The sequence below is a fragment of the Eriocheir sinensis genome, chromosome 67 (genome assembly GCF_024679095.1).
Source record: "Eriocheir sinensis breed Jianghai 21 chromosome 67, ASM2467909v1, whole genome shotgun sequence".
In the NCBI taxonomy this organism is placed as follows: Eukaryota; Metazoa; Arthropoda; class Malacostraca; order Decapoda; family Varunidae; genus Eriocheir; species Eriocheir sinensis.
The window spans coordinates 7,805,900-7,820,766 of record NC_066575.1 but is presented as its reverse complement, the minus strand read 5'-3'; the positions used below and the strand labels follow the sequence as shown (position 1 = coordinate 7,820,766).

The window sequence follows — 14,867 nt, the reverse complement described above, 5'->3', positions numbered from 1 at the left end:
TTTCAGCAGATAAATATGTATATCTGACCAAGTTTAAACGGGGTTGGGGCTGAAGGGTGAGAGGGGTGTCCTTCGTAACTTGCATTTTGGAGAGAGAAGGGAAATCATCATCAACGAGGCAAGAGAAAGTAAATCCGCAAAAATAGGAAAGAAGAGGAGAGAAAAAGAAATATAAAACCAGGGAAGAGAGGAAAAGCGTCAATAAAAGAAAAAAATGGAAAAAGAAACGAGACGAGAGGAAAGGTAAAAAAAAATATAAAGAGAGAAGGAAAAGAAAAGAAGATGAGAAGATGGAGGAGAGAGGAGAAAGAGAATCATATGAGGAAAAGATAAATGACTCAAATAAAAGAAACTAAAAACGCGTATTAAAGAGAAGAGAGACGGAGACAACAGAGAGGAAAAAAGGAAAAAAACAAAACAGAAAAGAGAAGAGAAATAAAAATGAACTACCACGATACATAGAATAGATAAAACGACCCCGAAACAACACGAGAGGAGAGAAAAACAACGCCTTTCCTCCCTCGGTCACTCTCTCGCTCACCCTTCACTAAGCTTCTTCAGAGATAAGCGCGTGCCGGCGACGATATACAGCTCGAGTTGGCTCAGCAGCGTGACATAAGCTGGGCTGCGCTATCTCTGGAGTGCTCCACGGCCTGATAGCGCTACATTGAGGGAGACTGCAGGAAAGTGACCCTAGAAAAACTATCGCTGGTTACGTAAAGGAAGAAAATATGCAGCTAATGGATTTGATTAAAGTACATAGATAAGCTTCTGATATTTGTTTCATTATTTTACCTGAAGGGCTTAACCCGGTAGCAGCGACGGGCCAAATTTAGGGCTTTACCGTGTAGCAACGACGGGCCAAATTTGTGCCATGATATAAACCCCCAAAAATAGATGATACATATACATAATCTGATCACAAATGCTTTGCTATATATTATGAAATTGTTTGTGTGAGGGGTGATTTTTTTCTCATTTTTCTCGCTTGGAGGGACCATTAAGAAACATGATCCCCGCTGCTACCGGGTTAAATTGATTTGCAAATTTGTTTTACCGTTAGAGAATTATGCACTTGAAGTTAAAATAAAGCACGTAGAAGAGCTTTTAATTTTCCTCTTATATTTGAAGGATCACTTAGCGTAATTCTGAGTGGGCATCACGATTAGAGTATTTTCCACAACGCCCCTTGGTTAGTTTCGAAGCTACAACCGAGCCTCTTCACTTAGAGACCACATAGCCGTAGGGAGATTGGAAATATGCGACCGGGCCCCAAGGTGTAGATTTGATTTTTTATTTTTTATTTTTTATTTTTTTATTATTATTATTATTTATTTTTTTTACATTAAAGGAGACAGAATTGCTCGCCGTGCTGTACACCTGGTATGAATAATTAAGTGAAAGTCATAAAGGTGCCACGGAAGAGAACGAATAGCAGGAAGGTGCTTGATATTATGGCCTTTACTGTATCATTCTTCTTTGTTTTATTGCCTCTGTCATTCGTCCTTTATTTATGGTTGCTGTGGTTCGTGACTAATGGCTTCCTGCACTTAAGCTCCGGTGGACTTTGCAATGCTTTGTTATTCATGAGAGAAATGCATGTTCCCTCACATTCTCATAGTAATTTGTTATTCCTGCAGTTTGAGAAATTCACGACAAGGCTTCCTACGTATATTCAAGTTAACCCTTCCGCTGCGATTGGCACGGATTTGGCCTTCACTGGTAGCCTGGTAACACATACTCCCAGGTCTTTCTCTGCCTCTGTGGTGGATAGTGGAGAGTTTCCCATGTGGTATTGGTGTGCTGGATATCCCCTCCCAAGGTGCATGACTTTACATTTTTCTTTGTTGAACTGTAGCAGTCACTTTTTGTTCCATTCCTGTAGCTTAGTGATGTCTTCTTGTAGGAAATCTGCAGTCAAGTGGTTAAGGAAGAATGTGCGTTATGTTTTTATTGTTTGTATCGTTGAACTTCATGACAAATTCCATGCTACACCAACGTAACTTGTAAGGATAAGGTGACGAGGTACGATAGCGTCCTTGTGTGTTATCCTTCTCCTCTTCTTCTTCTTCTTTCTTCCTCCTCTATAGTTTCTTGCGCTTATTTTTTCCCCCTCTCGTTTTCTCTCTTAGTTTTCCTCCTTTTTTGGGGGTCTGTTATGTTCTTCCTCCTCCTCTTCCTCTCTGCAGTTTCTTGGTCTCCTCATTTTTTTCCCCCCTTTCGTATTCTCTTTCTAGTTTTCTTCTTTTTTGGGGTCTATTTTGTTCTTCCTCCTCTTCTGTAGTTCCCTGTTCCCCTCATTTTTCCCTCTCTCGTTTACTCTTCCTAGTTTTCCTTCTTTTCTTTTCTGGGGGCCTATTTGGTTCTTCCTCCTCCTCTTAGTTCCCTGTTCTCATTTTTCCCTCTCTCGTTTACTCTTCCTAGTTTTTATTCTTTTCTTGGTATCTATTAAATGTCTTCCCTTAACTGATGGCAGGAACAAATAAAGGATACCGTGGCACTATACTGACGCCAACATGCTTCCTGGTACTGAGATTAGTCAACGTATCCAACAGACAAGATGAGGAAATGATAATCAAGGTCTACGAGGCAGTTTCTTGCAGCAGTTCTTTTTTCTTCGTCACAGTCCTTCACGCAGCGCAGCATAAACACACTGCATATACTTATGGTTTAATTGGCACGATAATTACACTAAGCTGGAAAAGCATTACTACTACTACTATTACTACTACTACTACTACTACTACTACTACTATTACTAACTACTACTACTTATACAACTACTACTACTACCACCACCACTAATGTTATCGTTCACATCTTTACAAGGAAGACCTGTAACAGATCCCAGCTGTTCCTAATTAAACACACACACACACACACACACACACACACACACGTACTAGCACAGCACGACGCCGCCTCCGCCGCCGCCGCTTCTCCGAGTGTCACGTTACACCTGTCCTGGATGGAGCCTTTTCTTTCTCTCTCTCTCTACCCTTCCGCCTCCACCTCCTCCCCCTCAGTTCCCCTCCGGCTCTTGTGACGTGAGGAGCTTGTCTCTTCCTTCCTCCCGTGCTTGTCTGCTCTCGTGTAATGAGTGACACTTAACTACTTCATAAAAACCTCAGATACTTTCGAAGCTCAACATCATCATCTTCCCTCAAAGGAGCGCGGAGACGCCTCGATGCCGCGGACCACGTGAATTACCTCTGAGAACTATATACGTGCAGCGGAAAGTGATTAGGAAAGCAATTAGTGGACGTCCGGTTTACAGGTAGGTGATGAGGCTGGTTAATTCTTGCATTAGGGAGATGAGCAGCACAAGGATGAGAGAGTGGAGATGCTGGTTACCTCTTGCATTAGGGGGTTGGACAGCACAGGGATGAAAGAGTGGAGATGCTGGATAACTCTTGCATTAGGGAGCTGGATAGCACAGTGATGACAGAGTGGAGATGCTGGTTAACTCTTGCATTAGGGAGTTGGATAGCACTGGGATGAAAGATTGGAGATGCTGGTTAACTCTTGCATCAGGGAGTTGGATAGCACTGGGATGAAAGATTGGAGATGCTGGTTAACTCTTGTATTAGGGAGCTAGACAGCACGGGAATGAAAGAGTGGAGATGCCGGTTACCTCTTGCATTAAGTAGTTGGACGGCTGCACAGGGATGAAAGTGGAGATGCCGGTTAACTCTTGCATTAGGAAGTTGGACAGCACAGGGATGACAGAGTGGAAATGCTGGTTAACTCTTGCATTATGAAGTTGGGCAGCACAGGGATGAAAGAGTAGAGATTAGTGATTAGTGTGTCTGAGTGTATGGGGCGGGGGGGAGGAGCATTCATACCACGCTCAACAAGGTGACGGTCCCTCATACTCTTCCCACACGAACTACCTTAAGGCTCTCTGGTCATTCATGGGCCTCAGCGATTACTATATCATTGCTTCATAAGATTTACTCCGCTATTGCCAGGCCGTTAACAAAGCTATTAAAGGGTTAGTCCACTTGGTTTTCTCTTTGCTACTCACGACAGTTGTTTTTGCTCCCATCTTTTTTTATTTGCTTCCTATTACGGTATCGTCATTCTTTTAACGCTCAGTAAGAAAAGTGTAAATGAGCGCTCCAAGGAATGAGTTAATGCGAGCGCCTATCGTGATTTCATTCTCTACGTTACTGGAATCCATGTCGTAATGCATATATACCTTACTTAAGAACAAGAACACTGGATAGATAATATGATGAAAGATTTACGTGCACAGCTGACTGGGCATCATTTAGTCCTGAATTGAGAGGCTTCGACCCGTGTCAGGCTTCACACGATGGTCCAGTCGTGTAGATCGCCCGTTGCCTTGTTGCGTGTCTGATGACCTGTACCTCCCTGATCTTGCTAGAGAAGTAGGAGGAGGAGAAGAAGAAGAGCATAGAACCTCCTGATAAAGCGTTGAATTATGTGTCATACTCCTAAACACATCGGCGTCCAAGCACACACATTTGACAAGGCTTTCGTAAGGGTTTGGGGCATTTCCAGTGGTAGTTTTGTGACCCTGGTGGTAGTCTGACCATTCCTCTGTACCATTAAAGTGAAAAAAACTTGTTTGAACTCGATTAACGTCCTTTTTGGCCTTTAAAAATAGTTCTTGTGTGAGAGAAAACGCCTAATACAGAGCAAACCCTCAAGCTGCATGCACTTTACAATGACTTATAGTAGGATGGCTGTAGAGGCTGCCATTCAACCCGTATAGTAGATCACGCAGTATTCTTAACCCATACAGAAAACTTTGACAGCCAAGAAGAGAGTATAGAAGTGCTGTAGAGGCTGTCTTTTAACCAGTAAGATGGATCACGCTGTATTGTTAACCCATGTAGAAAACTTAGACAGCCAAGAAGAGAGTATATAAGTGCTGTAGAGGATTTTAACCACTAAGATGGATCACGCTGTATTATTAACCCATATAGAAACGTAGACAATCAAGAATAGAGTATAGAAGTGCTGTAGAGGATTTTAACTACTAAGATGGATCACGCTGTATTGTTAACCCATATAGAAACGTAGACAATCAAGAATAGAGTGTAGAAGTAGAAGAGCTGTAGAGACTCGTTCAACCCGTGTAGTCGATCGCGGAATATTCTTAACCAATATGAGAAAGTTAGAGACCCAAGAAGAAGGTGTCACGCCGCCGAGCAGTGCGCAGCGACACCCCTAGCGGAGCCCCTGCTAAGCCGCGGCAGCAGGGGTAGGGGTGGGTTGGTGGCTCCCCCGCCCCCCTGCCGCCGTGAGCCAGAAGCGTGACGGGGTAACCTGAGGAACACGTCACACCCCTCCGCCCGCGACCCTCCCTCCTTGCCTCCCTTCCTTCCTCACCGCTCTCCCTGCCCCTTCCATCCTCCCTCTCTCCATGCCTTCCGAACTTCCCTCCCTCCCTCCTCACCTGCCCCTCTGCTTTTCCCTCCCATGATACCCCCACTACCTCCCTCCCTACCCCCTTTTACCCCTCCTCCCCTTCCTCTTCCTCTTCCCTCTCTCCTTCCCATCTCTCACGCCCACGTTCTCTCCCTCCTCCTTCTCCCTCTCCCCCCTTCCTTCCCTCCCTCCTCCTCTTTCTCCCTCTCTTCCCCTCAGCCCCTCCCTCCTCCTCTTCCTGCCTCCTCCCTCCTCCTCCTCCTCCTCCTCCTCCTCCTCCTCCTCCTCCTCCTCCTCCACCTTCTCCCAGCCCTTGTCCTTCATTATCTAGGCCATATAATTCCCTTTTTAGCGCCCTGTCCTAGAGATTTTATGCCCTTGTCAAGTCTGTAGTTTCCATTCCCCTTCCTCCTACTCCTGTTACCTCTCCTCCTCCTCCTCCTCCTCCTCCTCCTCCTCTTCGTAAAAGCAGGTGGTAGTCTCGTTATAGTGCAAAAAAGGCTTGATGTTAACGATTTTGTGTTCCTCTTCCTTGCTATTCTTTGTTTCTGTTCATCGTTGTGCTTCCTCGTTGTCTCTGTTGTTGTTGTTGTTGTTGTTGTTGTCTTCGTCCGTTGGTGTGTGTGTGTGTGTGTGTGTGACTGAGACAGACAGACAGAAAGTCGAAAATATAAAGAAATAAATGAAGAAAAAGAATGAAAGAAAGGAGGGTAGGAGGGTAGTCGGCGGCGGTGGTGGTTGAGTGAGTCTTCAGTTTCACACACAGGAAATGCCGAGTCTACCCACCTGTCGGAAAGTAATCATTGAAGCCAACACCTGAGCGAGTCACCTGAGAGATTACCTTTCATTATTAGATCTCGTGATATCGTTTTTTTCGAGTTTTGTAAAGTTTTTGAATGGAGAGAGAGAGAGAGAGAGAGAGAGAGAGAGAGAGAGAGAGAGAGAGAGAGAGAGAGAGAGAGAGAGAGAGAGAGAGAGAGAGAGAGAGAGAGAGGTCTAGATAAGTTCAGCGTGTTACTTAGTTTTTCAATGCGCAATACTTCATTAGAGAGAAAAAAGGAGAAAAGATAAAAAAAAAATGCAAATCCTAAGACACAACTAAGCGGGAAACATTTATAAAGCGCAGTGTTTTATTAAAAAGAAAAAAATAGCGGAAAATATATATATATATATAAATGTGTAAGGAGACAAACACTAGCCGGCAATCATTTACTAAGGGCAATATATCAACGGAAGGAGAAAAGGAAAGAAAAATACATATAACCAGAGCATAAGGAGACAAAACCGAGAGGCAAATACAAAGGTAGACACCGAGAGCAGACAGGCCAGGCAGACTCAGGATCAGGCGCGGGACTCAGACAGCGCCAGGTCGTCGCCGCTGTGGCTGGCCGGCGCGCGGACGAGACGAGAGACGCAGCGCCGCCCACACCGCGACCCGAACAGTTAGAGGTCTTGCTTGCTGTCCTCCATCGTGAACCTCTCCGTCACCTCCTCCTGCGGGAACAGATTAGCAGTGATGTGAGTTGCCAGGGTCGAGGGCAGGACCGTCGCGTCTAACTTTATGAAGCTTAGAAAAGATCGCGTCAGCTTAGCGAAATACCTTGTTCCTTGTCCTCTCGGTTTGTTGTTGTTGTTGTTGTTGATGATGATGCTGTTGTTGTTGTTGCTATATTGGTGTACAGGCATTGACTTTTTATCCCCAAATTTCCTTTTCTCGTTATCTTTTTCTTCTTTGTTCTCATTTCACATTTTTATGCATTCTGATTTAACATTTTTCTATCTTTTTCACTTTATTCTCTATTCTCATTTTCACTAATTCTTTTTTTTTTTTTTTGATTTTCCGTTTTTTGTCCATTTTCATTTCCATTTCTCTTCCATAACACAGACTGAAGCAGAAGCCGAAGGAGGAAGAGAAGGAGGAAGAGGAAGAGGAAGAAGTTGACCAGGTGACGGAGGACGAGGAAGACGAAGAAGTTGACCTGGTGACCGAGGACGAGGAAGACGAAGAAGTTGACCTGGTGACGGAGGACGAGGAAGACGAAGAAGTTGACCTGGTGACCGAGGAGGAGGAAGAGGAAGAAGCTGACCTGGTGACCGAGGAGGAGGAAGAGGAAGAAGAAGGTGACCAATTGACCGAAAAGGAGGATGAAGAAGTTGACCAGGTGACCGAGGAAGAGGAAGAAGTTGACCAGTTGACCGAGGAGGAGGAAGAAGGTACCAGTTGACCGAGGGAGAGGAGGAAGAGGAATAAGTTGACCAAGTGACCCCAACAAGCGACCCAGCGCCACCACCTGTTGACCTGCCTCTCCCTCCCTCCCCTGCCTCCTCACCATGACCTCCTCCTCCCCCGGGTCCTCCTCCTCCCTCAGAGCCCGCACCTTCTGCCTCGCCTTCGTCCTGCTCCTTAATCAGCACACAGGTAAGTAACGTTCATCTCCCTTACCTGGTGATATGATGCTGCTGAGATAATTAGTTTCCTTTTGTCTAGTCTTTTTAACTTCATTTTTTCATCTTTTGCACGATAAGAAATCAGCTTTTTTTTAACTTTTTACTTTCTTACTCTCAGTGTTTCTTTAGTTTCTCTATTTTTGCTTCTCTCTCTCCCTATCTATTTCTATATCTCTCTATATCTTTCCTTTTCTTCTATCCTTCTATCTCTCATATTTCTCTACTTTTCCTTCTTTCTCTCTCCATCTCTATCCAACAGTTCATCTCTCCATCACTTTTTGCGGACATTGAACTATCTTCCCCTCGTAGATAAAAGCATAGATTAGCAGAGATAACATTCCTCGTTCTAATCACCTTCCCAACAAGCTGACCTGTTACATAATCATCGCCATACTTGAGTACTCTGCATCCCTTATCTCTGTACTCTACCTGTCATTCTGTTGTTTTATCCTCGAGGTAATTTCGCTGCAGTGAGGTAAACGCTTCCCACTTACGTAAGCAAAGTACCTACACATGCTTAGTAGTTATTATGCTGTGTCGCTTCCTCCCACCCGTGTCATCTGTCTCTTATCACACTTCTAAGAACATTTAGGGTCGTATTATAAGATATTTCGTCACCCAAGAACACCTATTTGACAAGGCTTTCGTAGGAGTTGTGGGCATTTCCAGGGGTAGTTTTATGATCCTGGTGGTAGTGTGACCCTTCTTCTGTACCATGAACCCGAAGAAACACTCATTAGAACCTGGCTGACCCCCTATTTGACCTTTAGAAATAGCTGATGTGGAGCGAAAGTATCTTATAATACCGATCTTAATCTCGTACTATATGCACCCAGACTCATAAAGGATCAAGTGCAATGCCAAAACACATAATACTAAAAACAACAACATAAAGATTCGTATAAAGAGAATATAAAAGGGCCAGAGGAATTCCTAGGAAGTGGATGGAAATGCATAATGGAAAATTTAGGAGACGAAAACATCACAACAAAAAATACGAAACAGACCACAGTGGAGGAGAAGGTTCAAACGCAACAAATACTCCGCTTGGGATAATTATGGTAAAAAGAAAATAAAAGGAAACATAAAAAAAGATGCTTAAAGACGAAAAATATAGTTAAAATGATGTTGCAAATACTCCTCTTTCTGCACTGGACATCGCAAAAGGTTCCTCACCAAATATAAGATGACATTCGATTTTTATATATATGTTACTTTCTCTTATGGGGCACTCTTCTACCTGCATTTTCTAGTATATGACCTCTACCTCTACCTCTTACCACATCTTCCTCGTCTGTAGCTGCGACAAGCGTTACCATATCCCATAACAGCATGTCTCTAGAATATCATCGCCCTTACTTTAGCCCTTACCACATGTTACTCGTCTGTGGCGCCGGCAAGCACTCGCGCCGCCCCTAACACAGCTTACTAAGTAGATGGGTCACGGCCCTTATGACACGAAACCCAAGACGGCTTTGATATCGAAAACCGCACCAGAGACCCGACAGCGCCGTCCTAAGCCGCGCGTCCCGTGAACCGGTTGCTGAGGAGGAGGAGGAAGAGGAGGTGAGAGAGGGGAGGGTAAGGGAGAAGAAGGAGGCAAAGAGAGAGTAAAGGGAGGGAAAATATAAATAAGGGGAGAGAGAAGGAGAGTGTGTAGGAGTTAGAGAAGGGAGGAAGGAAAAATAGCTATGGAAAAAGAGGTAAAAATTCGAGAGAAGAAAGAAAGAGGAAGTAGAAGGATAGAGGGTTAGAGATGTGAAGATAGAAAGGAGAACGGAGGGGGAAAGAGGGAGGGAATGAAACGGAAGAAGGAGGGAGAAAGGAGGAAGGGAGAGGGGAGGAGGGAGGGAGAGAGAAGGAAGAAGAGAGAGAGGAGGAAGACTCTCTTTTCATCGTCCTCTGCACCTCTTGTTGTTGTGTGCGTGTGTGTGTGTGTGTGTGTGTGTGTGTGTGTGTGTGTGTGTGTGTGTGTGTGTGTGTGTGTGTGTGTGTGTGTGTACGTTATGGCCCACGACTCACCCCCCCTTCCCCACCACCACCACATATGCACGTGATCAGAGTAGTTTTTCAAGGTATGTTTATTATAACTTGAGTTCCGAGGAGTGTTTCGCTGCCTACTCAACTTACTCTCCTTCTTGTGACACGTAGAAGAATTATCTGCGTCGGAGGCTGTTCAGTCCAATTGCATGCATGTATGTATGTATGTATGTTCTGCAGGGTGTGCGGGCGAAGGGTTCCAGCGGTTCTTGGTGACGCCGGAGAGCCTGGTGGCGCGGGAGGGCGAGGACGTGACCCTGCGCTGCGTCGTCCAGAACCAGCGAGGCAAAGTGCAATGGACCAAGGACGGCTTCGCTCTGGGTCAGTATCCTCAACGTCTTTCCTTCCCGTTTAAGAACCATGACCTTCCTCTTGCACAATGCCTCTCTCCATTCTCCTTTAGACTAGCTTTGTGTCTTAGAGTTCATGTTTACTTCTAATCTTAGCGGGTTTTGTTCTGTCAAATTCTTATACGTTATAAAAACCTAATGATAACTTGATATGCGGTTCACTAATGACTAATTAATTCATGTTTAGCTTTACCCCCAATGCTATGAGTGCTTACTTTGTCTTAATGACCAAATTCTTACTTTCTAACTAGCAAATGCAAGGCTAAGAATCAATCGTAATAAGTAAAGAGTTTGTTTTGTAACTAATAAATTATCCACGGTGCTTAGGGCCATATTTTTAAACATTTCTGCGCCCAAGAACACGTAATTTACTAGTCTTTCGTTGGAGTTTAGGGCCTTTCCAGGGGTGCTTTTATGACCCTGGTGGTAATCTGAGCCTTCTTCTGTATCGTGAACCTAAAAGAAAACTCATTAGAACTCGATTAACCTCCTTTTTGGCCTCTGGAAATAGTGTGTGTGAGGAGTGGGAGCATCTGACAATACCAACCTTAGAATTTTACCCAAGCCGCCACCACTCTTGCGGGGATCCTAACTTCGTCTCAGCCTCACCTTTAGCGAGACTCCTAACTGGATTCCAGGGTTTCACCGGGACGTGCCAGGGTACCCGCGCTACACATACCTCGGAGACCCCGCCAGAGGGCAGCACCACCTCTCCATCACCAGCGTGGCGCCCTCAGACGCTGGGGAGTACCAGTGCCAGGTGGGGCCAACGGTCTCCAACCCCCCCATATGGGCCGCCGCGAACCTCAGCGTCGTGCGTAAGTTGACAGAACGAACATTGACCGACGTTAGAACAAAGAAGCAAACCTAATCGTCCCAATCTTACCTAACTAACCTCTTATTTAATGGATAGAACATAAGTAAATCGATTACAGAAAAAAAAACTTGCCTAACATAATATAAACTGGCTCTATGATTTATTTTGTGGCAGTAATCCTACTTATAAGAGTCTCTCTATCCAATTTTTCGATCTTAAAATGTTCATGGGAGAATAGGTCTAAACAAAGTTATACGGAATATTATTACATATATTTGATCAACCCGAGAAGATAAAAAAAATCACTGAAATTTCAATTATATATAAAATCTCAAGTATTTATATAGTATCTACAAAGGACAAATGGTGAACAATATGTCTCCAGGAAAACATGCTCACAACCGAGAGAGCCCGGGTTCGATTCCCGGGCGGAGTGGAAAAAAATGGGCGGCTTTTCCGATACCCTACGCCCCTGTCTACCCAGCAGTGAATGGGTACCAGGTATTAATCGGTGGTTGTGTCCCGTCTCCTGGGATCTGTTCTGTTCTCCTATAATTCCTTCCCCCTTCTGTCTCTCTCCGGAATATGACCACAGATGTTGCGCCGACTAAGCAAAACTTTCCAACTTTCCAGGAAAACATTGCTTGCCAAGTTAGGAAATAAATGTCAGATCTTAAGACTAAGCCGGACCCCCTTCCCTTCTCTCCCCGTGGCCAGTTCCCCCCCGCGGCATCAGCCTCGTGGGCCAGAGTGACGGCTCGGCGGTGGAGGTGGTGGCCGGCGCCTCGCTCACCCTCCGCTGCCGTGTGCCTGACGCGCGCCCGCCGCCAACCCTCCTCTGGTACCTGGATGAGAAGCAGCTCCCGAAAGGTGGGTTCAGGCAGGGCTGGCGCAATCATGGAACCTTATAAGGAACTGTATTATACTATGACGATGTTCGCCCCTAAATAGTTCGTTAAATAGATAGTTTGTTATCAGTATTCGTCCTAAGGTTAGTGTGATTGATATTTTCTTGAGTTTCTTAAGATTAAGAGGTAGAGCAGAGAAGTCAATCCCAAGGCAGTTTTACAAATAAGTGAATAAAGATCGTTCAGCACATGATTCACCCCTACAGCCCAGGGGCCGGATTCATCAAGCCACTACAAGACCGGTCGTTGGTAAATCTTTAAGTAAATCTGTCCTCTACGAATGATCCTTGTGTTTCGGCTGCTCCGATGACAATGAATGAAGTATACTGGCCTGGTCGACACTTCTTTCATTGCCATTGGAGTCGCCTTAAGATCAAGAGCGTTCCTAGATGATGGAGTTACCAGAAGACTTACCAACAACAAGTCTCGTAAGTGGTTTGATGAATCCGGCCTCAGTACTGCAGCATTGTTTCTCCCCAGACCAGGTGGACTCCCAGGTGGTGCGGTCGGTGGTGCCTCACAGATGGAGTGTGCGGAGCAAGGTCACGCTGCAGCCCCGCACTCAGGATGATGGGGCGCGGGTCATATGCCGCGTGCTGCACCCGGGCCTGGAGGGCGGCGGGGCGCTGGCCACCTCCGTGACGCTCTCTGTCCTGCGTGAGTGTCCGCGTCAGACTGATAACGGGGCAGCGACAAGTAGAGGGAACACACACACACACACACACACAAAAAAAAAAAAAATAATAATAATAATAATAAAAAATAAAAAATAAATAATAATAATAATAATAATAATAATAATAATAATAATAATAATAATAATAATAATAATAATAATAATAATAATAATAATAATAATAATAATAATAATAAATAAATAAATAAATAAATAAATAAATAAAATAAAAAATAAAAATAAATAAATAAACAAACACAAACAGACAAACGTAGCTATCACTCAGCAAGCAAGCTATGTAACTTTAAATCATCTTTATGCTTAGACTAAAACATATTGAATTTATTCCCCTGTACTAAGAGAAACAGATAGATAGACAGATACATCGCTTACTGATCCCATCGATGAAATGCAGTACAAAAAGAACAGATATCGTACAAGTAGCTGTTAGTAGTAGTAGACCATAAAAGAATACTATGATATTATGCAGCAACTTACACCGAGATGGTAGAGGAGCTCACCCGACTTACTCATCGCTCCGCCAGACCCGCCGGGGCCGCCCTTCATCAGGGGCCTGGCAGAGGGGGACACGCTGCGGGCGGGGGAGCGACGGAACCTGACCTGCACCTGTCCAGGAGGCAACCCTCGCCCCTCCCTCATCTGGTACCGTGCTGGCCGCCTCTTCGACGACTCCTACACATCAGTAGTGCAGGAGCAAGGCGTCCTCACCGTCAACACACTCGATCTGCTGGCGACGGAGGCTGACGACGGTGTGGTGCTTGAGTGCAGGGCTGCCAGCGACCTCCTGCACCTGCCGCTCACTGCTAACATCTCGCTCTCTGTCTACTGTGAGTGCTGCAATCTCCCGTCATCATCGTTAATGTGTTTCATTTTTTCTATGTGCAAATTCGTATCACTGACAGAATCAATAATGGTCGTGGGAAGTGCAGCAAACACTTAAACTTTATCACCGTCATGAGTGTCTTGAGGTTTGCACATAGGACAAGGTATCATCATCACATAAATGAGACCTGCATTGTGTGCCACAGATGGGCCGACGGCGGTGCGGGTGAGCGGGCCGGCGCGGGCTGAGGAGGGCCAGTCCGTGGCGCTGCGCTGCGAGACGTCGCCCTCAAGCCCGCCGTCTTCCATCACGTGGCGCGTCAACGGTGAGTGGTGGCAGTTGGCGAAAGGAAATGTCATATTTCCTCCAAAAAAATTAGGAACTTAACGTTTCCTATTCCAAGCAATTTTCAAAACTTTGCTAAATGCTCCTTGCTAAATTATGCGTATAGGAATTAAACATTGCTGGAATCAGGACACAGGGCAAAGCATGTCGATATATAAGGTTAAAAATAAGAAAAAATTAGATCATTAGAAACATTATATAATTGGAAGGTCCACCGTATGTATATAAAAAGTATTATCTGCCATGATGGAGCATATAAATACATTTTCAAGAGACTACCAAAGTGGATGGACTGTCGTATCTATTAAACATTAAGAAGAAGGCCTATTTGGATATCATAAGTTTTACAGTTTGTCGAAGGTAACGCATTTCCTAGATCAACTCCACTGCAACTTCTTTCAGGGGAGGAAGTGTCTTCGGCCAACGCTGTGGTGAAGCAGGCGCCTTCCGGGGGTTGGGTGACCTCCTCCAGGCTGGTGTGGCAGGTGGAGGGGCCGTGGCAGGGCCAGGCGCCGCGCCAGCTGTCGGTGGAGTGTGGGGCCAGCCACCAGTCCCTGCGGCAGGCGCCTCACCACACGCTCCTCATCACCCTCGTCAGTCAGTGCTCCCTCACCACTCACTGTACCAGCTTTTTATTTTTTCAGTAGCACATTTTCTCTCATAGACCTTGACTTTTTCTGGAGTTTTTGTTTTTTGTTCGGGAATATTTTTCTAATTGATCATTATCACCAATGAAGTCCCACGAAATTATTCTCTATTCAAACTACGTGTATGTTCCTTTGGCGCCTTGGCAATTTGTCAGGCTTCTTCTGAGTAATGTAAACGTGGCTGGATCACCCCGTAGACTTTTCCACGTCGTTATCTAGGTAATGTTCCGCCTGTAACACAATGTTTGTCTTATGGACATCGAAAAGTTGGTGACAATTTAGAGAAAATCTTGCTGAAAACCATTCTGCTGATAAGGCTTTGGATGCTAAACGTGGCAGGAGATTTCCCGAGATTCTGAAAATGTTGAACTGATACGCGTAGCCAACGTAAA

At 45.0% G+C, this 14,867-nt stretch overlaps 1 protein-coding gene across 2 annotated transcripts in view; it reads left to right on the top strand.

The window, feature by feature from the left end:
- The first annotated feature begins 3,039 nt into the window (after positions 1-3,039).
- LOC126988045 (nephrin-like) overlaps positions 3,040-14,867 on the top strand; it is a 34,381-nt gene continuing 22,553 nt past the window's right edge. Inside the window, exons 1-9 of one of the 2 annotated variants that reach the window (XM_050845834.1) lie at positions 3,040-3,277; positions 7,286-7,819; positions 10,069-10,209; positions 10,877-11,056; positions 11,773-11,925; positions 12,444-12,620; positions 13,185-13,487; positions 13,689-13,808; positions 14,231-14,425. In XM_050845834.1, the coding sequence (XP_050701791.1) occupies positions 7,732-7,819; positions 10,069-10,209; positions 10,877-11,056; positions 11,773-11,925; positions 12,444-12,620; positions 13,185-13,487; positions 13,689-13,808; positions 14,231-14,425 (1,357 nt within the window). In that variant the 5' untranslated portion in view covers positions 3,040-3,277; positions 7,286-7,731. Of the gene's footprint in view, positions 3,278-7,285; positions 7,820-10,068; positions 10,210-10,876; positions 11,057-11,392; positions 11,926-12,443; positions 12,621-13,184; positions 13,488-13,688; positions 13,809-14,230; positions 14,426-14,867 lie in introns of those variants that run through there. The other variant, XM_050845835.1, reaches the window with a different exon arrangement.